The sequence below is a fragment of the Podarcis cretensis genome (genome assembly GCF_951804945.1).
Source record: "Podarcis cretensis genome assembly, chromosome: 9".
In the NCBI taxonomy this organism is placed as follows: Eukaryota; Metazoa; Chordata; class Lepidosauria; order Squamata; family Lacertidae; genus Podarcis; species Podarcis cretensis.
The window spans coordinates 77221513-77245748 of NC_137178.1; the positions used below are offsets into that span (position 1 = coordinate 77221513).

Here is a 24236-nt window from a genome sequence, read left to right on the forward strand (position 1 = left end):
GAAGCCAGGGTGGCTATCTAAAGAACTTTTAACTGAGTTAAGATTAAAAAAGGATGTGTACAAAAAATGGAAAAGGGGGGAAACCACCAAAGAGGAATTCAAACAAATAGCCAGCACGTGTAGACACAAAGTCAGAAAAGCTAAAGCACAGAATGAACTCAGGCTTGCCAGAGAGGTTAAAAGCAACAAAAAAGGCTTTTATGGGTATGTTCGTAGCAAAAGGAAGAACAAAGAAACCGTGGGGTCACTCAGAGGAGAAGATGGTGAAATGCAAACAGGGGACACAGAAAGGGCTGAACTCCTCAATGCCTTCTTTGCCTCAGTCTTCTCCAATAAAGAAAACAATGCCCGACCTGAAGAATTTGGAGCAAATGATTCAGCAGAGGAAACACAGCCCAGAATAACTAAGGAGATAGTACAAGAATACTTGGCTAGTTTAGATGTATTCAAGTCTCCAGGGCCAGATGAACTGCATCCAAGAGTATTAAAAGAACTGGCAGATGTGATCTCAGAACCACTGGCAGTCATCTTTGAGAATTCCTGGAGAACAGGCGAAGTCCCAGCAGACTGGAGGAGGGCAAATGTTGTCCCTATTTTCCAAAAGGGGAAAAGAGAGGACCCAAATAATTACCGCCCAGTCAGTCTGACATCAATACCAGGGAAGATTCTGGAGCAGATCATTAAGCAAACAGTCTGTGAGCACCTAGAAAGGAATACTGTGATCACCAATAGTCAGCATGGATTTCTGAAAAATAAGTCATGTCAGACTAACCTGATCTCGTTTTTTGACAGAATTACAAGCCTGGTAGATGAAGGGAACGCAGTGGATGTAGCCTACCTTGATTTCAGCAAGGCATTTGACAAGGTGCCCCATGATATTCTTGTAAAGAAGCTGGTAAAATGCGGACTTGACTATGATACCACTCAGTGGATTTGTAACTGGCTGACTGACCGAACCCAAAGGGTGCTCATCAATGGTTCCTCTTCATCCTGGAGAAGAGTGACTAGTGGGGTGCCACAGGGTTCTGTCTTGGGCCCGGTCTTATTCAACATCTTTATCAACGACTTGGATGATGGACTCAAGGGCATCCTGATCAAATTTGCAGATGACACCAAACTGGGAGGGGTGGCTAACACCCCAGAGGACAGGACCACACTTCAAAACGACCTTGACAGATTAGAGAACTGGGCCAAAGCAAACAAGATGAATTTTAACAGGGAGAAATGTAAAGTATTGCACTTGGGCAAAAAAAATGAGAGGCACAAATACAAGATGGGTGACACCTGGCTTGAGAGCAGTACATGTGAAAAGGATCTAGGAGTCTTGGTTGACCACAAACTTGACATGAGCCAACAGTGTGACGCGGCAGCTAAAAAAGCCAATGCAATTCTGGGCTGCATCAATAGAAGTATTGCATCTAGATCAAGGGAAGTAGTAGTGCCACTGTATTCTGCTCTGGTCAGACCTCACCTGGAGTACTGTGTCCAGTTCTGGGCACCACAGTTCAAGAAGGACACTGACAAACTGGAACGTGTCCAGAGGAGGGCAACCAAAATGGTCAAAGGCCTGGAAACGATGCCTTATGAAGAACGGCTAAGGGAGCTGGGCATGTTTAGCCTGGAGAAGAGGAGGTTAAGGGGTGATAGGATAGCCATGTTCAAATATATAAAAGGATGTCCATAAAGGAGGGAGAAAGGTTGTTTTCTGCTGCTCCAGAGAAGCGGAGACGGAGCAATGGTTCCAAACTACAAGAAAGAAGATTCCACCTAAACATTAGGAAGAACTTCCTGACAGTAAGAGCTGTTCGACAGTGGAATTTGCTGCCAAGGAGTGTGGTGGAGTCTCCTTCTTTGGAGGTCTTTAAGCAGAGGCTTGACAACCATATGTCAGGAGTGCTCTGATGGTGTTTCCTGCTTGGCAGGGGGTTGGACTCGATGGCCCTTGTGGTCTCTTCCAACTCTATGATTCTATGATTCTATGTGTGCCCCTTTGAGCATTGTTCCGACAGGAGCACAATGTATACTGTACTTGCAGCTGCAGAATGTGAGGCTGCTGCTACTTGTGAGTCCAGCAACCAGTAGCCAGCCCCTGAGGGCTCAAGGCAGGCCGTTCAGAGAATGCCTCTTTGTGAAGAATTGGTTTTTATCAGGCAGCAATGGTTGTAAATTAGCCTTCAGAAGAATAGCTGTGTGGGGTGAGGGAATCTTATGGAGACTGGCGTTCTCATTCACTTTCAGGCTTCATAAAGAAAAAAATCAAGAGTTTCCTTTTGCAGCACTCGCTGTTGCCTCTTTCCGAATCAGGCCTGCACGATGAACAGCTTGCAAACCAAGTGGGGACCTGCCCCAAGACATGGGCATAGCCAAGGGCGGGCAGTGTGGGTTGCTGCCCCCCAAATCAGGAAAAATCAGTACAAATCTGTGGTTCTCCCCCTAACAAAAGCTCCCCCCCCAAAAAAATCCTGGCTACGCCCATGCCCCAAGACCATAGGCATGAAGCGGGCAGGGAGGCACCATTGTGGAAGGCCTGCGTCCCTCAGGTACATTTTAGGTCACTTTGCTGAATGTTCCAGCTTCCTATTTTTAAATGGTGATAATTCTAGCCCTTTTGTTTACAGGGGTACACTAGTGACCAAAATTGTGGAAACCTTTTGGAGAAAGTGTATTTTAGCTCATAACATCACTTTGTTTTGGAGTAATACCATAAAAGTATATATCAATGGAAAGATAATCTAATGAAGAATGTAATGCAACAACGTTTGTTCAGTTATCTGTATTCTATCAAAGGTTATAGCCAAATAACCAGAAAAAGGAATGTTTAGAGAGCCAATCAGGTGTCATCTTGTTTTGTCAATAATGTGAGGTAGGCTAGCCTAATATATGTAAATAAGTATCCATTCTTGTCAATAGGTTGTGGTGGGGGAGAGGCAGGATGTAGGGGCCCAATCCACATACAGTGTACCAGGCCCAGAAAATCTTATTGGCATCCCTGCCACCAGCCCATCCATAGCAAGCTAATATAATATATTAGCTTTGCAAGACGAAAAAACCGCTAGACGAAGAGACTCGCGGAGCGGATTAATTTCGTCTTGCAAGGCACCACTGTAATATAATATAATATAATCCCTGTAATATCTGTAAATGAATTGATGCTCTCTGGCTGGGTATTTTGCAAATTGGCAGTGGAATCATATTTCCTCTCACTCTCCTCTTTCCCAGGTTAAGCATACCCAGCTCCTTCAACCGTTCCTCATAAGGCTCGGTTTCCAGGCATTTTATCATCTGCACCCATTCCAGCTTGTCAACATCCTTCTTAAATAGTGGCACCCAGAACTGGACACAGGATTCCAGGTGTGGTTTGACCAAGGCAGAATTGAATGGTACTTGCTTCCCTTCAGAGGCACCAACGTAAGGGAAATGGGGGGGGGGGGGCACTAGACAAGGACAGTGATATGGAATGGGGGGCAGGAGAAAGAAGGGAATGCAGAAAATGTCCCTCCTCCCCCTCTCCCTCCACCCCTGGCTCTTACAGCGTGTCTTATGTGGTTGAAGTAGTGATTCTGTGAGGGAGTTAAGTGAGAGGACTGGGACTGTCAATGGGAGCTTCACTTGCTGTTAGAAGTGCATGTGGCAGACAGACTGTGAAACACAGTCACACACACACACACACACACACACACACACACACACACTTTGCAGAAGGAGCCAGGGAATGCAAATCTCAGTTTCTTCTTGTTTTGAAGTTGAGGATTTCCTCTGCTCACTCCCCCCCCCAGGCCTTCCAGCTCCAATCACAAGGACCATAAGAAATGAAGTCAGAGGTGTTTGCCCAATCCCATCTCCCTTGCCATCCAGGAACCCTTCTACAAGTTCCTTTACAGGGCATCAGCTTGGGGGAGCGGGCCCAGATATTTTATGTGGGGCAAAGGGATCTGGGCCCCTAGGAGTTGGCGCCTATACGTTCCTTGATATGGACACTAGACTGCTTTGGGTGCAGCCTGGAATAGCATTAGCTATTATTCCTAATGCTGTTACTGCAGTCAGACTTCCATCCCCGTCCAAAGGGTGGATGGGAATTGCTCTTATTTTCCAGAACACAGAAATAGTACGTTTTTAGAGACAGCTGTATCGGCACCAAGCACTGGGGATTTACGCACATACACACTGCTAGTTTCAATCGTATTATAGACTGAAAGATGGCAGAGGAGGAAAAAACATTGTTCCAACTAACCAAGCAAACAACTAACAGCATTTTGGAGTTAACAGCTCTTCCACCCATGTAGCTAATATATTATATAGAACTGCAAGATAGCTCTATAAAAGAGCAGAGTCCTCTCTTGAAAAATGATACACCAATAAATAAGATTAGTTGAGAAACCAGGATGTAAAGAAACGTATTATGTATAAAACTTTTAGAAGGTTGGAAGTCGTCCAGGAGATAAAGCTCGCTAGGTAGGGAAGAAAGAAAAGGGAATTTGGATTCCAGCCACACTCTGATGAGTCCAAGAGGCATTTTGGAGTTTTACTGCTGTTCTTGAAAGCAAGTTTTCACCTTGGCTGTGAAGTTATCCAGCTCTGTGAAAGTGCTCGTCTGGCTATTTCAGAGAGCACAAAAAGATCTGGGTGCAATTCTCCAGGAAGCAAGTAAATGAGGCTTGGCGAAGACTCAGCGGGAAGCACAGTGAACATCTTCTGTCGTTTGGGCCCAATCTTGCTTTTCCTTTCCTTTGCATGCACGGCAGTGGAGAAGCGAAACCTTTGCTCCTCCCCATCTACTCATCCACAAGATAGTTAGTCCACCATTTTTATAGAGAACTGGATGACACCCAAAACACCATATGATGCTGTATCCCCAGAGATCCAAATGCAGTGGCATAGCGTGGGGGGTGCAGGGGGGCCGGCCGCACCAGGCGCAACATCTGGGGGGGGGGGCGCGCTCGCCGCCTCCGGAGTCGCCGAAGAGCCTCGGGCGCAGGCTGTAGCAGAGCCCCATGTCTCGCGGAACCGACGAGCTGTGCGTGCGTCCGGGCTGAAGGCGTCCAGCAGGCAGCAGCTCTCAGCGCTCGCCGCGGAGGGCGCGCCAGGCAGCCCCTCCTCACAGCCCCGCCGCCGCCGCTGCTGCTGCAGCTGCTGGGCCATGTTGCATTTTCCTCGCCTCTCTGCCCTCCTCCTCCTCCAGGCAAGCGGTGTCGTTTGGGCGGCAGCGCCAGCGGCAACTCGCCTCAGATCACCTGACACGGACCCACCGCCGCCGCCGTGGCTACCTTACCGTAAATACCCCAGCCCAGGCAGCAGCAAGAAGAAGCTGGCAGCGGCGGCAGGTTAGGGGTTAGGGGCGCAAATTACTTGCCTTGCCCCGGGTTAGGGGGCGCAAATTACTTGCCTTGCCCCGGGTGCTGACAACCCACGCTACGCCGCTGTCCAAATGGGAAGCATGACCCATGGAAGAAAAGAACCATAAAGATCTTCCAGAGATTTGATGTGAGGACCAGGCTCAGCTTATGCAAGGTCCTGGAAGCAAGGGAGGGGTGGGTGCACTGAGGGGCTGTTGACATGAAGTAAAAGCAACACAGAGTGGGAACAAAGCAAGGCATTGCTGGCACTGGGGCTGGGTCCCAGCTGGCCTGGAAAGTGTTGTAAAAGCCACGTCTTGCCATGTCACTTGCTTCAGTATCTATCACTGTACAAGGTCTGGCTGAGCACACTGGAGCTTAGGGGTGCTCAGCACTGGCCCAAGACATTTTCCCATGGACAGAATGGCACCCCTTGTTCCATGTACAGAAGGTAAGTAGGCTGGGAATTTCATCTACAACACTAATGACAGAACAGACTTCCACCCTCCCTGAGTGGAGCATACTAGCTTAGGGGCAGAGAGCAGGTTGTGTGGCAAACGTAGCTCTGTTCTTTAACACCTTGCCGTTTCTTCCTGTCGCCTAAGGCAGCAACCTCCTTCCTCCACTTCATGGCAGTACCGGCCCTGTCAGTGGCACATAGGGTAAACCAGAAATAAGCCAGGATGGAAGCACCAAAACGAGAAAGAATACAAAAAGGAGAAACTTGTTCCTCATAGTGCCAACTATGTGTCATGGGCCAGTAGTCAGCTTCACCTGTTGGGCAGCAGCCTGAAGGAGCAGAAGGCGAAGTGATTCCATCTGCTGCTGATCAGTCTTCTTGACCCTGATGAGAACTGGCTGGCTCCAGCTTTCTTAAGCAGGGCTTCCAGCTGGGAACATTTGTCGTTCCTGATCAGCCCTTGCTGCTTCTTGCTTCTGGTGACCTTGGACCCTCAGCTTTCTTGACCCCCAGATCATCTGACTACGTGAACTGAGATACTCCTGACCTTAGGACTGGACCGGACCTTGTATACGGACTCTGCCTCCAGGCAAGTACCCCCCTGAGACTTGGCTGTTTGGCTGGCTTCTCCCTCCATTGAGCTCTGCCGTGACTGGCAGCACAGGACCATAACAACTGGTCACAGCTCAAAGCATTTAGGAACACAGGTTCATTCAAGAACAGTCATGATTATTGAAATATACTCAAGAGTCAAGTGTGGATTTCACGCTCTTTATTTCAGCTCATGGCAAACAGGAAGTCAGTCTTCCCACAAACCTCTGGCTATATAGACATTATTTACACATTGGGTCCCACGTGATTGGCTGATTCAACTCCCCTCCTGAAGCCTGATTGGGCTGCTGCTACAGGCCAATCAGGCTGCTGATTCACTTCCTCCTGGAGCCTGATTGGGCGGCTCCTGCAGACCAATCAGGATGCTGCCTTCTAGGATCCTACTTGCCTATTGTTCTAGGATCCAAGCTCAGTACATAACAATTATATACTACTTTGGGGCGCATTTAGAGTTCCAAAGAACCATCCTCGGCCCCACAAAATACACATCTTGGAGCAGGCAGGGACTTCCAGTGCTCACAACCCCACCTCCCAAAACCAGACAAAACACCTACACACATTCCAAAACAAATAAAACATAGCAAAAAAGGCCACAGCCCACCCCACAAATGCCACCAATCCCTCAGTCCCCACTTGCCATTCAGCAGAAAGCAGATGCCGCACATACTCTGAGGTCAAGATAGCATCTTGAAATCTGGGCACAGCAATCCTGGTCTGCTTAAGGCATTTTATGGGGCTTTTCTAGAAGGGAAGTTCCTAGCTGTCAGAGATGATAAAAGTATTTTTTTTATTGCAAGTTAAGTGTCACACATTTAAAAAAGAACACTGTGTGCCATGAATTTATGAAACAGTGAGGAAAGTGTAAACAGATTTTTTTTATATATATATGTGATGGGACTTGCAAGAAAGCGAGGGTATTTTGGGAAATGATACTTGACAAGATAAAAAACATGTTTAGAATAAGTATATCAAAAAGCCCAAAACGTTTCTGTTAGGGATTACAGGGGCAGAAACCCCCCCAAGCAAGAGCAGCTAGGCTTTTATATGCGCAGAAATGGAAGGAAGAAGTTCTGCATGGGACTATGCAGAACTGGCAAAATTAACAGCAAAATTAAGAGAATCTAATGACAAGTGCTTTAGGGAAGAATGGGTGCCTTTTTGGACTATTTAAAGAAATATTATAGTATGATGAACTTCCTAGGAGGATTTTATCTATGAGCAACAGAAATGATTCAATTATAATATTTTTTTAAAAAAAATATTTATTGAAATTTTCAAAAAATTATCTAAAATAAAAAAAAGAGGAAAAAAGAAAAGAAAAAATACATACAAAACATACAAACCACATACAATAACAAGTATAATTTCAGTCCCTTATGTTCATGAGCCTTACTTTCCCGACCTCCTCGTACCTCCCCTTCCTGTATTCCAATCTCTAATTAGTTCAATTCAGCAAATCCTTCCCCTTATCTCTATTAACTTTTTTACTCTTCCTTTTCTTAATACCTAATCATTACAGCTGAAAACCCCTTAATTTCCAAATCCACATCGTTCTTTCATTCAGTAATTTTACAATTTTTATTAAGGTAGTCCTTAAATTTCTTCCATTCTTCTTCCGCCGTCTCTTTTCCCTGGTCTCGGATTCTGCCAGTCATTTCTGCCAGTCCCATGTAGTCTATTACTTTCATCTGCCATTCTTCAACGGTGGGTAGATCTTCTGTCTTCCAATACTTTGCGATGAGTATTCTTGCTGCTGTTGTGGCGTACATAAAGAATGTTCTATCCTTCTTTGGCACCAATTGGCCGACCATGCCCAGAAGAAAGGCCTCTGGTTTCTTCAAAAAGGTAAACTTAAATACCTTTTTCATTTCATTATAGATCATCTCCCAGAAAGCCTTAATCCTAGGGCACGTCCACCAAAGGTGAAAGAATGTACCTTCAGTTTCTTTACATTTCCAACATTTATTATCAGACAAGTGGTAAATTTTTGCAAGCTTGACTGGGGTCATGTACCACCTATAAATCATTTTCATAATATTCTCTCTTAAGGCATTACATGCCGTAAATTTCATACCGGTGGTCCACAACTGTTCCCAGTCAGCAAACATAATGTTATGACCTATATCTTGAGCCCACTTGACCATAGCTGATTTAACTGTTTCATCCTGGGTATTCCATTTCAACAGCAAGTTATACATTCTTGATAATATTTTAGCATTGGGTTCTAACAGTTCTGTCTCCAGTTTTGATTTTTCCACCTGAAAACCGATTTTCCTATCTAACTTATAAACCTCCATTATCTGATAGTAATGGAGCCAGTCTCGCACTTTATCTTTCAGTTTCTCATAACTCTGAGATTTCCATTTATCCCCTTCTTGTTCCAAAATCTCCCCATATTTCGGCCATTTTGATTCCATATTAAGTTTTTTAACTGCCTTTGCCTCCATTGGAGACAGCCACCTTGGAGTTTTATTTTCCAACAAATCTTTGTACTTGACCCAAACATTATATAATGCTTTCCTAACAACATGGTTTTTAAAAGCTTTATGGACTTTCACCTTGTCATACCACAAATATGCATGCCACCCAAAGGCGTTATTAAAACCTTCTAAATCCAAGATATCTGTATTCTCCAGAAGTAGCCATTCTTTCAACCAGCAGAAAGCTGCTGCTTCATAATATAATTTAAAGTCTGGCAGGGCAAATCCCCCCCTTTCCTTTGCATCTGTTAGAATCTTAAATTTTATTCTGGGCTTTTTGCCCTGCCAAACAAATTTAGAAATATCTTTCTGCCACTTCTTGAAACATTCCATCTTATCAGTTATTTGCAATGTTTGGAATAGAAATAACATTCTAGGCAATACATTCATCTTTATAGCTGCAATTCACCCCAACAAGGAAAGCCTCAAATTTGTCCAAATTTCCAAATCTTTTTTCACTTCTATCCAACATTTCTCATAGTTGTCCTTAAACAAGTTTACATTTTTAGCTGTCATATTAATCCCCAAGTATTTAACTTTCTTAACCACAGTTAAACCTGTCTCATTCTGAAACCTCTCCCTTTCAATAGGTGTTAAGTTTTTCTCCAATACCTTAGTTTTAAACTTATTCAATTTAAATCCTGCTACTTGACCAAATTCTTGAATTATTTCTAAAACCCTTTTCGTACTGGACTCTGGCTCTTGTAATGTAAGAACAAGGTCATCTGCAAATGCTCTCAGTTTGTACTGTTTGGCTCCGACCTGAATACCTTTAACCAACTGGTCTCTTCGAATCATATTCAGCAAAACCTCCAGGACTGATATAGAAAGTAGTGGGGAAATTGGGCACCCCTGACGTGTCCCTTTTTCTATCTTAAATTCTTCCGTAACCACATTATTTACAATTAGCTTTGCTTTTTGTTCAGAGTATATTGCACTTATACCATTTTCAAACCTTTGGCCTACCCCCATCCCCTGGAGATATTTCCTCATAAAAGTCCAAGAGATATTGTCAAAGGCTTTCTCTGCGTCCACAAATATCAACACTGCTTTAGTATTTATATTCACTTCTAACATTTCCAAAATGTCAATTATATTCCTTACATTATCTGACAAGTGTCTTCTTGGGAGAAAGCCCGCTTGATCTCTATGAATCTCCTTCATCAAAACTTTTTTCAATCTCTTAGCCAGAATGTCAGCAAAGATTTTGTAATCCACATTTAATAACGAGATAGGGCGGTAGTTCTTAAGTTGGGTCTTTTCTTTCCACGATTCTGGTGCTCTTTTCCCCTCCAAAATTTCATTGCAGACTTCCTTCAGAGGTTGTAATAACCAGTCCTTCAAAGCTTTATAATATCTGGAAGTCAACCCATCCGGTCCCGGAGATTTGCCCAATTGCATGTTTTGAATGGCACCTTCTATTTCCTGGTCAGATATTTTACAATTCATCTCTAGTTTACTTTCTTCTGATATTTTTTGTAATCCATTTGTTTTCAAAAAACAATCAATGTCCAATTCATTCTGCGGCCCTTGTGCATATAGTTACTTAAAATATTTCTGGAAACAGTCTCTAATCTCATTTGGCTTGTAGATATTCTTTCCTTCCACTTCTAGATTTGTAACCGTATTCAATTTTTGTCTTTTCTTCATTTGCCAAGCCAGTAGTTTTCCACATTTATCTGCTGATTCAAATGTCTTTTGTCTCATTTGTTTAATTTTCCATTCTATTTGTTGATTCATCAGTTCCATATATTGTGTCTGGTATAATTTAATTTCTCTCAGGATCTCTTGAGATTTTGGTTTTGATCTTAATTTTCTTTCCCCTTCTTTTATCTTTCCCAAAATCTTATCTTTTTTCTCATTCTGGCTTCTCCTTTTTATTGCATTTTGTTGTATCAAAAATCCACGCATAACGGCTTTACTAGCGTCCCAGATTACTCTTTTTTCCACGTTGGTCTTCATATTTATTTCAAAATAATCTCTCAAAGCTTTTTGGGCCTTTTTATAAACTTCTTCATCTCTAAATAGGGTGTCATTCATCCTCCATCTGAAGGAACCAGTTGTTATTTGCTTCATTTCCATTTTTACAGCGTTGTGGTCGGAGCGATTCAATTATAATATTGTGGTTATGATTTGATAGAGATTTGATAGTACAGTAGGAGGATGGGCTGTTTGAACTACCTTGTGGTGCTTATGCTTTCTCATATTATGCCTTGGGGTCCCAGTGAGATTGGGTGGTCTTATCTAGGCCAATAGCACAGATATATTGACCATCCTTTTGACTACCTGCCACTAAGTCTACCTCTCTGGACCCCCTTTAAGTCCACGGGCTCCTGCTCATGGCCACAATAGGACATCTCATGAAGAATGCTATATGCATCCATTAGCCTGTCTGCAAGGTTCCTTACACTCTTGCCCACTCTGCTTGTGAAGAAGGTCTAAAAATTAAAAGGTAACACTTCCTAGCTGGTTGCTGCAACCAGGAACTGTGTTGGGACACTGTATATAGCTTGAGAGGACTGCAATAACATAAGACATTATTCCATGCATGCCTGTCCTTGAGCCATAAATGCAGACTCATTAAATTTTGACAATAGTTCCCAGGAGCTGTACTACATTACAACCTGCTCCTTGCAATTCCTGATGCCGTAACTGCAGAGATATTGCAGGGTTTATGGCAATCTCAGGTCAACAGTATACTTCAGCACACTTCGTTATTACCGTTGTGCAATTCAAACTTCTTCTTGAGCTTTAAGGTGAAATAAAGTTTATATGCTATCCCAGTTTGCTGTTTGGGTTTTCTTTTAACAAAATGATGTCATTGCAGGTTGAGGCTATTGATGGTTGGGTTTTAAAAGAAAAAAATCTTCCAGGAAAGGTATTGCTGTTGTCATTTTATTATATTTATTACTGATTTGTTATCAAAGTCCCCAAGCAATTTGTGTTTAAAACATAAACACATACCCTCCAACTTTTCTCTGATGAAAATAGGGAGGTCCTATTCCATAATATAAATAATAATTTGAATGAATGACTTTATTATTTCAGTCACAGACCAGTTCCGTTTAATTCAGAAAAACAAAAAGCAAATCCGATCACACAAATGTTTCATAAGAATGGAATATATGAGCATTCAGGTACAGGTAAAAGGAAATGAAGTGGAAAAACATGGAGCTGCAGGCTGGCTGCAATCCTAATCCCACTTCTTTGGGAGGAAGACCCATGGAATTCTATAGGACTTGCTTCAAAATGGTAAAGGAGAAAGGTAAAGGACCCATGGGCGGTTGAGTCCAGTCAAAGGCGACCATGGGGTGCGGCACTCATCTTGCTTCAGGCCAAGGGAGCTGGCATTTGTCCACAGACAGCTTTCCGGGTCATGTGGCCAGAATGACTAAACTTCTTCTGATGCAATGGGACACCATGACATGCCTAGACACATGTGCTGTGCCGCCACCATTCAATCTGCTCTCCCAGAGATCAATGGACATAGGTAAATGTTTGGCTGGGAACCTCAACCTCTTCCAGGTCCAAAATAAGATAGCCTGGGTCACTTCTTGAACTAAATCAAATACATTTGGGGCCATAGATTGGTATTCTGAAGAACATCAAAACAAATAAAGTTATTTGGGGGTAGAAGTGGATGAAGTTTGCAGGCAAGGCCACCCCTTGGGAGGACATGAATCCTGCCCCATCTCATATGGATGGCTGCTGTGGGAGAGCTGTTCCAGTTTTGAGATGGGAAAGAAAGAAATCAGCATCTCCTACTGTTGAAGAGATTTGCCCCAGGTAAGAAGCCTGCCAAACAGATAGGTTGGGGGATACCTTTAATGTGGATTTTCTGGGAGAAGAGCTAAATGGCTCATAACATCAACATTTAGGATTATTCTTTAGCAGCATAACATCTTCTCCAGATTTGATTGCCACGTGGTGATGGGTACCTCATCCCCATTATCTTACTTTTATGGCTTTTCACTTGGTTTGTTTGTTTGTTTTTGTTTTTTAAAGAAACAGCTGTTGTTCACAATACTATTTCCTCTCAATGTGCAGCTGCACTGTTAGCCATTTTTCTCTATTTTATCCTCCTCAAATAAACCCAGCCAGTTAGGGTTTACATGCTGGGTGTGGTGACACTATGAAGCCAATTCAGGGTATCTATATGCTGGTGTCACTAAGGGGAAATAAAACCTAAAGAGACAATGACTTCCTGAATGTGTTGCATGAGCAATTCTAGCCAAGTAGGGTTGATCACTTGAACAATAAAACACAGAAGGGTCATGACCCAGGATGGCTTTCATTCATTCATATACACTTGCATGCTGTGTGGGAAGCTTAGATTAAATATAACTAAGTTTTATTTTAGCACATTAATTCCCTGCACTTAAATGTGTACATATGACGAGTTTCTTTAAAAACAGCAGACAATTGGTATAAAGGTAAAGTAAAGGTACCCCTGCCCGTACGGGCCAGTCTTGCCAGACTCTGGGGTTGGTGCGCCCATCTCACTCAAGAGGCCGGGGGCCAGCGCTGTCCGGAGACACTTCCGGGTCACGTGGCCAGCGTGACATCGCTGCTCTGGCGAGCCAGAGCCGCACACGGAAACGCCGTTTACCTTCCCGCTGGTAAGCGGTCCCTATTTATCTACTTGCACCCGGAGGTGCTTTCGAACTGCTAGGTTGGCAGGCGCTGGGACCGAGCAGCGGGAGCGCACCCCGCCGCAGGGATTCGAACCGCCGACCTTTCGATCGGCAAGTCCTAGGCGCTGAGGCTTTAACCCACAGCGCCACCTGCGTCCCTTCCAGGTAAAGTAAAGGTACCCCTGCCCGTACGGGCCAGTCTTGCCAGACTCTGGGGTTGGTGCGCCCATCTCACTAACCTCCAATACAACAGATGCATCCATATCATAGAATTGTAGAGCTGGAAGAGACTCCAAATGTCGTCTAGTCCAACCCACTGCAATGTGGGAATCTCAGCCAGAGCATCCATGACAGGTGGCCATCCAGCCTCTGCTTAAAAACCTGCAAGGAAGGAGGGTCCGCCACCTTCTGAGGGAGTCCTTTCCACAACCTATTTTTAAAGCAAACTGCTGTAGCAAGCATCTAAATATTACATATGAGTTCTAGCCTGAGATGACATGAGCCAACAGTGTGACGCGGCAGCTAAAAAAGCCAATGCAATTCTGGGCTGCATCAATAGGAGTATAGCATCTAGATCAAGGGAAGTAATAGTGCCACTGTATTCTGCTCTGGTCAGACCTCACCTGGAGTACTGTGTCCAGTTCTGGGCACCACAGTTCAAGAAGGACACTGACAAACTGGAACGTGTCCAGAGGAGGGCAACCAAAATGGTCAAAGGCCTGGAAACGATGCCTTATGAGGAACGGCTAAGGGAGCTGGGCATGTTTAGCCTGGAGAAGAGGAGGTTAAGGGGTGATATGATAGCCATGTTCAAATATATAAAAGGGTGTCACATAGAGGAGGGAGAAAGGTTGTTTTCTGCTGCTCCAGAGAAGCGGACACGGAGCAATGGTTCCAAACTACAAGAAAGAAGATTCCACCTAAACATTAGGAAGAACTTCCTGACAGTAAGAGCTGTTTGACAGTGGATTTTGCTGCCAAAGAGTGTGGTGGAGTCTCCTTCTTTGGAGGTCTTTAAGCAGAGGCTTGACAACCATATGTCAGGAGTGCTCTGATGGTGTTTCCTGCTTGGCAGGGGGTTGGACTCGATGGCCCTCGTGGTCTCTTCCAACTCTAGGATTCTATGATTCTATGATTCTATCTCAAGTTGTTTGCCATGGAGGCATAGCCCATGCAGTACTTTATGTAGTTCAAAAGGCGCAGGCAGGTGTTGGGCATTGGTGGTTGGCCTCAAAGACTCCAACGCACCATGAAGGAGCAGAGTTTTTCAAAGGTAAGACATTGCCACCTGCTGGCACAATGCTTTAACAGCATGTGTAAACAAGCAAAGATTTACATAAGCAAATATAGAACAAAGGCTTTATTTGTCTTGCCTAACCCATCTAAACCAAAAAGCACCATTCAGTGATTGGGGGGCGGGGTGGGGGGGTGGGGAGATCACACTCTTTTATACAAAGCAGCTGATGTGAGCAAACATGCAGCAGCTGACAGGGGTTCTTGACCCTTTGGGTGGCAGGCTGAAGCCAATTATCACTTCGCATGTGGCATTCTGCAGGCAAACCTGAATGCATGGTCCATATGGCAGACAGCATGTAAAGAGGGTGCATAAGAAAGGAATATCTGGATACCTGTGGTCATCTGAACTGTGCAACCGTTCTCATGTACACACAATGCACCGTCATGCTATGACATTTGACTATCCTAAATGTGGGGAATATTGACATTCAGTTAGGAATACTGAGAAACTGAGATAAACTGTGTGACTGTCCAAAAAGGTACATTGGGGAATATTGAAAACACCCACCAAACATTAACCAGTGAATCATAAACCGTAGAATTGTAGAGTTGGAAGGGATCCCGAGGGTCATCTAGTCCAACCCCCTGCAATGCACAAATCTCAACTAAAGCATCCACGACAGATACCTTCCAACCTCTGCTTACAAACCTCCAAGGAAGGAGAGTTCACAACCTCCCTAGGAAGACTGTTCCACAGTCGAACAGCTCTTACTGTCAGAAAGTTCTTCCTGGTGTTGAAGATATTCACAGTTAACATTGATCTCCCACCCCCACTTTTCGGGCATTTGGGTAGCGGTCCACATTCATTGATACGTTTCTGAGTTTCAGAACATTAATAAAATTGGTGTGGGGTTCACCCAATTTTCTACCCTAAGTGATGCATGCACACCTCTAATCGCAAACAATTTTGAGTGGAGCCTATTTGAATTGAAAGTAGGGTAAAGAACGAATTCAACGTGAATGGCAGCCCAGACCCCATTTATGTAGTGCTGGGCCAAACATTCGCCTGTGAGAACTTGTGGCTCAAGATTCAGAGGCCGGGGGGGGGGGGCAGAGTTCAGGCTGAGTGAGATTTGCTTTCGGTCCACTCCCAATTAGAGTTCCACTCCCACTGCAACTGATAACTAATCCCAAAGCTTGGGCTAAATTTCATCTGTCCCCTAGAATCACTGAGATGAGATGGTGGAAGAAGATGCAGACAATTCCAGATGAGATTTTTAACATAATTGCCTGTAATCAAGGAGGAAGCGATGTGCCGTTGAAGAGTTATAAAAACAAGAAATCTGCTGACTTTCCTTGGTCTGGGTAAATTGTCAGTGAGGGCACTTGTCTCTGGGCTTTTAGCCAGCTGGCCTGCTGCCTCCCACGGTATTTGTTCATGTTTGGATCTGAGCACCTGGTACTTTAAAAGCTGCTCATATGAGGAGCAAATCAGATGTGATGTACGAGATCCATGGCTGGGAGTTCTGACTCATATGCAGGCGACTCCTCACTTATGCAGTGATTACACTCTGGACCCCTGCGCACATAAAGTGAGGAAGAACCATCTAAACACCCTTTAAACACTCTCTGTGCCACTTTCTCTTCTATAGATACAAAAAACACTGCATCCAAAAATATCCACAACTAGAATTGAAGCTCTGGGGCTGGCAAGAGACTGGAGGGTGCATAGGATAAACACTACCCTCCACATGAGCTGTTGGGGGGGGGGGAGGCTGAGCAGCATTTTGAAAAGCCTCTGGTCTCTTCGGAGCTTTCTCTGCCCTGATGTCCTCTTCGGGCTTCAGGAAGGGTCTCCTTGTGAGTCATCTTCTCTCCTGCCATTTCCAGGTTTGAATTGAATTACTTAATTATTTCTCGATGCCACACGTAGACGCAGTTGTGTGCCAGTAAGTGAGGGAATGCCAAAAGAGAAAGCACACAAAATCTCATGAGAGCCCCACAAGATCTTGCCGTGACTCAGAAGTTGCCACTGCAGCCACGTCTTCTCCAGTGGCAGGGGGCTGGGCTGCAGCCACAGCAACTCTGGGGTAGCTCTGTAGAAGCTGCAGCCATTTCTCCTCACTTCTGCAGGGACAGGCGGGGCCCCATCCCTTGGGATTCTGCCGCCCAAGGAGGCTGCCTCTGTCCACCTCACCAACAGGCTGGCCCTTCTATTATCCCCCAAAGGAGGAAAACGCAGGTTCTGTACTAAACATAGTAGAACCAGTGCTTTTTTTCTTGGGGGATGCAGGGGTACGCATACCCCTAAACATTTTGTGAATCTTTGCACTTTGGTCCATTTACTGTATTTATTTTTCCCAATTTGAACTATAAAGTGGTGATTTTCTTGAGTCAAAATGAGAGTACCCCTAGACTTTTTTTTTAGAAAAAAGTACTGAGTAGAACGCATTTTGCATGTTCAATCCTATCATTCATTAGGTTCGCATCTTCAGTTCTTGGCATCTCCAGGTAGGATGGAGGAAGAATCATGCCTGAAACCCGGGACACCGGCTCCAAGTCAGCGGAGATAATAGATGGTGCGTCGTCTATATTCTATTCTATTCTATTCTATTCTATTCTATTCTATTCTATTCTGTTCTGTTCTGTTCTGTTCTGTTTTATTCCATTCCATTCTATTGTGTTCTGTTCTATTCTATTCCATTCTACTGTATTCCATTTCATTCCCCGCCTTTTCCCCAAACAGAAACCAGAAGGCTTCCAGCAAAGAAACAAGAGCAGCCAATCACAGACCGCGCCACATTCCCAGGGGCGGAGCCAAGAGCAAGGGGGCGTGGCCTGCAGAACGTCGCCGCGCGTCTGTTTTGTTTTGCCCCGCTGCTGCTGCTGCTGCTTCGCGCACGCGTACTTTGGCAGGCGAAATAGCCCCGCCGCCCCGCTCGCCTTATGGGCCGACGGTGCCCCTCTTTCCCCCTTGCGTTTCGTTGTCTTGCACTTCCGGCGCCGTCCTTTTCTGCTTCCGGGTTGGGGCGGAGAGGGTGGAGCGTCGCGGGCGCCGCCGCTGCCGCTGCCGCTTCCTCGGTAACCAGCCGCCGTGTGAGGAAGCGCCATGTCCAGCAGCGGCAGCGCCGTCGCCGCAACAGCAGCACCGGCAGCGGCGGCCTCGGCGGCGGCCACAGCCTCGCCTCCCGCCCAGCCGCCGCCGCCGCCGCCCCCTCCGCCTCCCCCGCCGCCGCCTCAGCCGCAGCCCCCGCCGCCGCTCCCCGGGACCTCCTCGGCCGAGCCCGAGCTGGTCTCCCTCATCCTCAGCCGCCTCAAGAGCCAAGGCCTCTTCGACCAGTTCCGCCGCGACTGCCTGGCCGACGTGGACACCAAGGTGAGGGGACGCGGCTCGGGTCCTGCGGGGGGGGAGGGGGCCCTTGGGAGCCCCGTTTGCCCAGAGACTCGCGCCCTCCCGCCACCTGGACCAGCCCCTGGCGGCAGCAGTAGGAGGCGCTCCTGGAAACGCCCCCCCCCCGTCGGATAGCAGAAGCTCTGCCTGTTGAGTGCCTGCCTGCCTGCCTGCCTGCCTGCGGCGTCGCGGCGAAGGGCTGCAGCTCGGGGGTAGAGCATGTGCTTCTTGGTCCAGAGCCTGCCCTTGGTATTAACGTAGAATCATAGAGTTGGAAGAGACCCCAAGGGCCATCGAGTCCAACCCCCTGCCAAGCAGGAAACACCATCAGAGCACTCCTGACATATGGTTGTCAAGCCTCTGCTTAAAGACCTCCAAAGAAGGAGACTCCACCACACTCCTTGGCAGCAAATTCCACTGTCGAACAGCTCTTACTGTCAGGAAGTTCTTCCTAATGTTTAGGTGGAATCTTCTTTCTTGTATGGCTTTTAGGTTTATTTACACACACATACACACTGCCTCCCCCCCCCCCCGCCTACAAGAGGGACTCGAGGCGTTTTAAGGACGAGAATAAGAACTGCTGAAAACATAGAAGAAGAAGGAAACTTTAATAGACTTAAAACTGTCCATCTACGTTTCGCCTGACATTGGGGCGAGGGCCGTGTGATGTGCAGTTGCACGCGCAACTGTTGAATCAGGAGGAAGCCCAGCGCAGAGCCCAGCCGTGCAGCATGGCGTTGTGCTCGGCCACTGGCCTCTCCCCAGCTGGCCCTGTGGGCAAAGTGAGCTACGCAGAGGGGGCAGTCGGGATGGGACTTGTAGTCCCCACTTGGCAGGACCACTAGGCCCCAGAGGCAGGACTGGGAGGTGCAGCAGAGGCAGTGACCTGTTGGTCATAGGGCACCAGAGGCTCAGGACTCTGGGAGCTCAGTCCCATCCAAGAGACTTTGAGGGGCCGAAGACACCTCTGCCTCCCAGAGTTGGTGTGTGTTTCTCAAACTTGGGTCTCCAGCTGTTGTCAGACTACAACACTCATCATCCCTAACTAGCAGGGGTGATGGGCGTTGTAGTTTGGAGACCTGAGTTTGAGAAACAGAGACCTGTTAAAACCATGCAAATAATTACAGTAAGGAAAACAGCAGGGCACCAGCCCCTCCCATTAAAAGGACAGTGAGCCTGCCTAGCATCTCTAGGTAAGAAATTCCAAAGTTGCCTGGGAGCAGCCACCCCTGAGAAGGCTCCTCTGTGTGAAGCCCCAAACCTGCTGCCAGTCAGTGCAAGCAATATGGAGCTAGACTTGTTTTGAGGCAGCTTCCTGTGCTGCTGTGGCTCGAGGTGTGGAGTAGAAGCTTTGGGTTGGGATGGGCTGCCGGCAGACTACTGAGCAGAGCCTGGCAGTTTGGGATGTGTGGCTTAATGGATGCGGGTTTTTACCTAAAAGTGAAAACAGAGACAAGTATAAAACAGCTCTTTTCCTTTAATTCTCCACCTTTGTGCTGTGAATTTGCTCCTTAACCAGAATTTTTAAGGTGAAAGTTGAAAGCATGAGGCATCAGGTCAAACAGAAGACCTTGCAATCCTAGTTGCCAGGCAATTGAGAAAGATACCAAAGCTCTGCCCTCACCTGACCACTATTGTGAATACTCATTCATCTCCTGTTTTCCTCTTCCCTAGGCTAGTATCTTAGTGACATAGATCTCACTGTGGTAGGAAATTGGGGGGGGGAGCTGTACCACTTCAGACTGAAGGTGCAGACTCATATGATAGAATGATTTGCAATTCGAAAACATGCTTTGTGCGTAGAGAATTAGATGTTGAGGAGAACTAGGATTGTAGTATGCATTGATTGCAGATTTATTGTTGAAAGGCAGCTAAAATTTCAGATAATAGTAGTGTGTGAGGATGTGTCTGCCTCTATACTGCAAGTGCAAGAGAGTACTCAGTGCTGTTTTTCCAGACAGAGGTGTATGAACTCACTCTCCCTTGTTCTCTCACAATGGCGCCCACCTGAAAAAAGCCATGAGATCTTGGTTTAAAACAAATTATGCTAAATTTCATAACAAGCCAATTTCAAGCCATGTCTGGCTCCTTAAAATTAAAGGTAAAAGGGTAAAGGTACCCCTGCCCGTACGGGCCAGTCTTGACAGACTCTGGGGTTGTGCGCCCATCTCACTTAAGAGGCCAGGGGCCAGCGCTGTCCGGAGACACTTCCGGGTCACGTGGCCAGCGTGACATCGCTGCTCTGGCCAGAGCCGCACACGGAAACGCCGTTTACCTTCCCGCTGGTAAGCGGTCCCTATTTATCTACTTGCACCCGGAGGTGCTTTCGAACTGCTAGGTTGGCAGGCGCTGGGACCGAGCAGCGGGAGCGCACCCCGCCGCAGGGATTCGAACCGCCAACCTTTCGATCGGCAAGCCCTAGGCGCTGAGGCTTTAACCCACAGCGCCACCTGCGTCCTTAAAATTACCCTTGTGTAAACCAGAATTCTCAGGTTGAATATAAAACCAAGCAGGGATTTGATTGAAACAAAACTTTTTTCTGTGTTGTATGCAAACCTGACAGTTAGATTGGACTCATTCAGGCTTTTCAACATAGCGCTAAACCTGTCAGTTTGGATTTCATAGTGCAGAAAGTATTAATCTGATGTGTAGAGATCTTTCCTGTTCTACTTAATTCAAGAGGGTTCTGGAAGCTTCTCTGTGTGAAAGAAAGAAACAAACAGAAGGTTCATGATGTTTGTGTTATTCCTTCAGAGAAGCTGAGTACAGCTGGCTTAAACTGATTCTCTTCTCCTCTTCAAGGTTATGCTGACTACACTATAATAAGAGGCCAGAAGGAGCCTTGGTTTCACTTTCTCTTTCTATATCTTTTGCTTCTAGTGTGGTGTTCTGTACATAGCACGCTTAGTGTTCAGGTTTAGTCTTATTACAGTGGTACCTTGGGTTACATACGCTTCAGGTTACAGACTCTGCTAACCCAGAAATCGTACCTCAGGTTAAGAACTTTGCTTCAGGATGAGAACAGAAATCATGCTACGGCGGCACGGCAGCAGCAGGAGGCCCCATTAGCTAAAGTGGTGCTTCAGGTTAAGAACAGTTTCAGGTTGGACTTCCAGGTTGCCGCCTCCAGCAATGGCTGAATTCCTCTGATCGGGAGGAATTTGCTTCGTGGAAATTAGGGTCTGGCCGCCACGGCGAAGGCGGGGACCAAAAATCACAGGTGGGAGAAGCCTGTGAACGTGGGATTCGGCTGGCACCTTTTGCGCCTCCCCTACTCGCGGGGAAACCCGGTTTCGGGGATCCGGAGCGACGTGGGGTGAGCGGCGCGATGCTTCGAATTGACTGCTTCTTTCATGGAGTGAAGCCGCATAACTGTTGTCGGAGAGCGCTGACTTTTTCCTGTGGACAATTTGATCTTAAAACAACTACCCGTGAGTAGAACGGAAAATTTGATATTTAAACGTCTTAATTTGGCACCGAAACGGGGAGGTTTAAAACAGGAAGTCCGCCTTCCCCTTTTGTAAATAGACTGAAGCAAAGAGGCTGCAAGCTAAAGTCTTGGAAAGTCTTCTGTAAAGGATTAAACCTCCATCAGTTAAAATCATTAAACCCCCCCTTGGAAGCAGGAGAAGAAGGGGGAAATTTTGGATCGTGTAAGCCTGCAGGAGAGAGCGCGAAGAAAGATAAATTACCACCGCTTCGAACCTGGAAAAGGGCTGCTAGTAAGACTGACGTTTTGGGAAAGTTCATTGACTGTGAATAAAACGTATGTGGACAGATAGCTAAATAAGAGAAATATATTGTTTCCATTGTTTCCTTCTGTGTTTAAAAAGGAGTAAAAGTAACCAAAAATTGAAACTAATTTTGTTGCTTGAACTGTGTTTAAAAGGATTGATACAAATAGAAATTGTTTCCTTCTAGAGGGAGCCTTTGAAACTGTTACAGGAGTGGAGCTGGGGGGTTTACCAGCTGCAGAGATAAAAAACTGTGAGAACCAGGGATTGACCTTGGATTGGTAAGAATGTCGACAGAAGAAGCCTTGGTGATTGCATTATGCAAAATAAGTGCCTCATTGGAACAGTTTCATAAGAAGACGGATGTGATGACTATCAAAATTGACAATTTGGGACAAAAAGTGAACATCTATACAGAAACTATTCAGGAATTGTTTCAGGAATCTACTTTGACATGGCAAATTGTTGAGAAGGCAAGGGAGAAAGTTGTTGTTGAACCTAAAGTAATACAAGTGGAGAGAGTCCCAGTCTTACAGAGGCAATTTGATGAATATAAGTTGTTGCCTTCTATGACTGAATTTAGAGAAAGTCAGATTTTGAGGATTTGAACCCTGCTTGGATTTGAGAAGGAAAGTGGATAGATTCCCTCATGCAGGGATGTACTAACCTTTGGGATTTGGACTTGGGCCAGGAGGAGATTGGAGCTGTGGGGACTTTCAGTTTTAGAGGGATTTTGAAACACGTCCTGAAACATCTTTTGGACTTTAGTGCTAACTACGGAGATTTGGCTGACCTGTCGAGAAAGAATAAAAATATTGCTAGGTTGGAGCCTCCCCGAGATCTACTCCTCGGCATCAAAGGAAGGAAATTAAGAACAAGATCAACAGAAGACAAAGTAAAGTGCATGTATAAATATGAAGAAGATCTGCAGAAGGGACTTGGAAAAGAGTTAAGAGCCTCGGACAGAAGATCACCAGGTTGATGGACCATATGAAATAGACGGAAAGGACTGGCAGAATCTGAGACCAGGGAGAGGAGACGGTGGAAGAAGATTGGAAAAAGTTTAAAGTTTATTTATAGAAATATTGTAAAATTAATGAGTGTTAGAAAAATGTTGGAATGAAATTACAGTGGTGCCCCGCAAGACGAACGCCTCGCAAGACGGAAAACCCGCTAGACGAAAGGGTTTTCCATTTTGGAGGCGCTTCGCAAAATTAATTTCCCTATGGGCTTGCTTCGCAAGACGAAATGTCTTGCGAGTTTTTCCGACTTTTTTCCCTCCCCCCCCTTTTTTCTAAGCCGCCAAGCCGCTTATCAGCTGATCCGCTAAGCCGCTAAAAGCCGCTAAGCCGCTAATAGCGCTAATCCGCTAAGCCGTCAATGGGCTTGCTTCGCAAGACGAAAAAACCGCTAGACGAAGAGAATCGCGGAACGGATTCTTTTCGTCTTGCGAGGCACCACTGTATATGGCTTTAGTAGAAATGTTATAAGGAGTTAAGTATAAATAAGTATTATGGCATTAATGGAAGATAAGGTTAAAATAAGTTAAGTTAATTATATGACAGAAAATAGAGAAAGAGGGAAAGGAATTGCTGAAATAATTAATAGAAGTGGAATACAAAAAGGGAGGTGAGAGGAGGTCGATGAAACGAGGCAATGAAAGATAGGGCATTGAAACAGTATGATGTATTTTTTTATTTTTTTATGTTTAGTTTAATGTCTTAATGTTGTGTTGTGCATTGTATATTGTATTGTATTTTATTTCTTTTGCCTTTTTTCTTTTTTCTTTTCTTCTTTTCTTCTTTTTTTTTGGTAAGATTTAAAAGTAATAAATATTATTATTATTTTTTTTAAAAAGAACAGTTTCAGGTTAAGAACGGACCTCCGGAACGAATTAAGTACTTAACCCGAGGTACCACTGTATAAGTTATTGTAAGTTTAAGAAGTCTGCTGCAGCTGGATTTCTTATGGACAGTGCCAATCCTGAATGTATTGGATTTGTGTCCATTATGCTCACTTTTCTTAAGTAGCAGTAAAGCTCTGCTGAATGAAATACAGTTGCCTCTGCTCTAATTTTGGGGGAATCCTGCAGTGTGTTTAAGTTTTTACTCTGCTAACTATACATTGGAATCTGCTCTGGATCAACACTGAGTAGAATTTTAATGTCAAAACTATGGTTGGTGTTATATGTAAAGGCGGCCAATTTCAGCCAATATGGAAGGCTTAAGCAAGTGAGATACCTACTCCTGGCTTAAGACCTGTTGGCAGGGAAATGTTCTTTAAATTAAAACATTTGTTCCTCTGCTCCAGTTAGAGAAGGCTGGTGTGTATTATGTATTTCCTCCCCCTTTTTAAT

The 24236-nt window shown here is 45.4% G+C and overlaps 1 protein-coding gene and 1 long non-coding RNA gene across 2 annotated transcripts in view; one reads left to right on the plus strand and one right to left on the minus strand.

Annotated features, from left to right (window-relative positions):
- LOC307224704 overlaps nt 1-24236 on the minus strand; it is a 238391-nt gene that overhangs the window by 176175 nt on the left and 37980 nt on the right. The gene's annotated exons all lie outside the window — the stretch shown is intronic.
- Nucleotides 17782-24236, plus strand: part of BOD1L1 (biorientation of chromosomes in cell division 1 like 1) — a 45909-nt gene continuing 39454 nt past the window's right edge. The window contains exon 1 of the mRNA XM_079991481.1: nt 17782-18131. Coding sequence (XP_079847607.1) covers nt 17865-18131 — 267 coding nt within the window. The 5' untranslated portion in view covers nt 17782-17864. The remainder of the gene's footprint in view (nt 18132-24236) is intronic.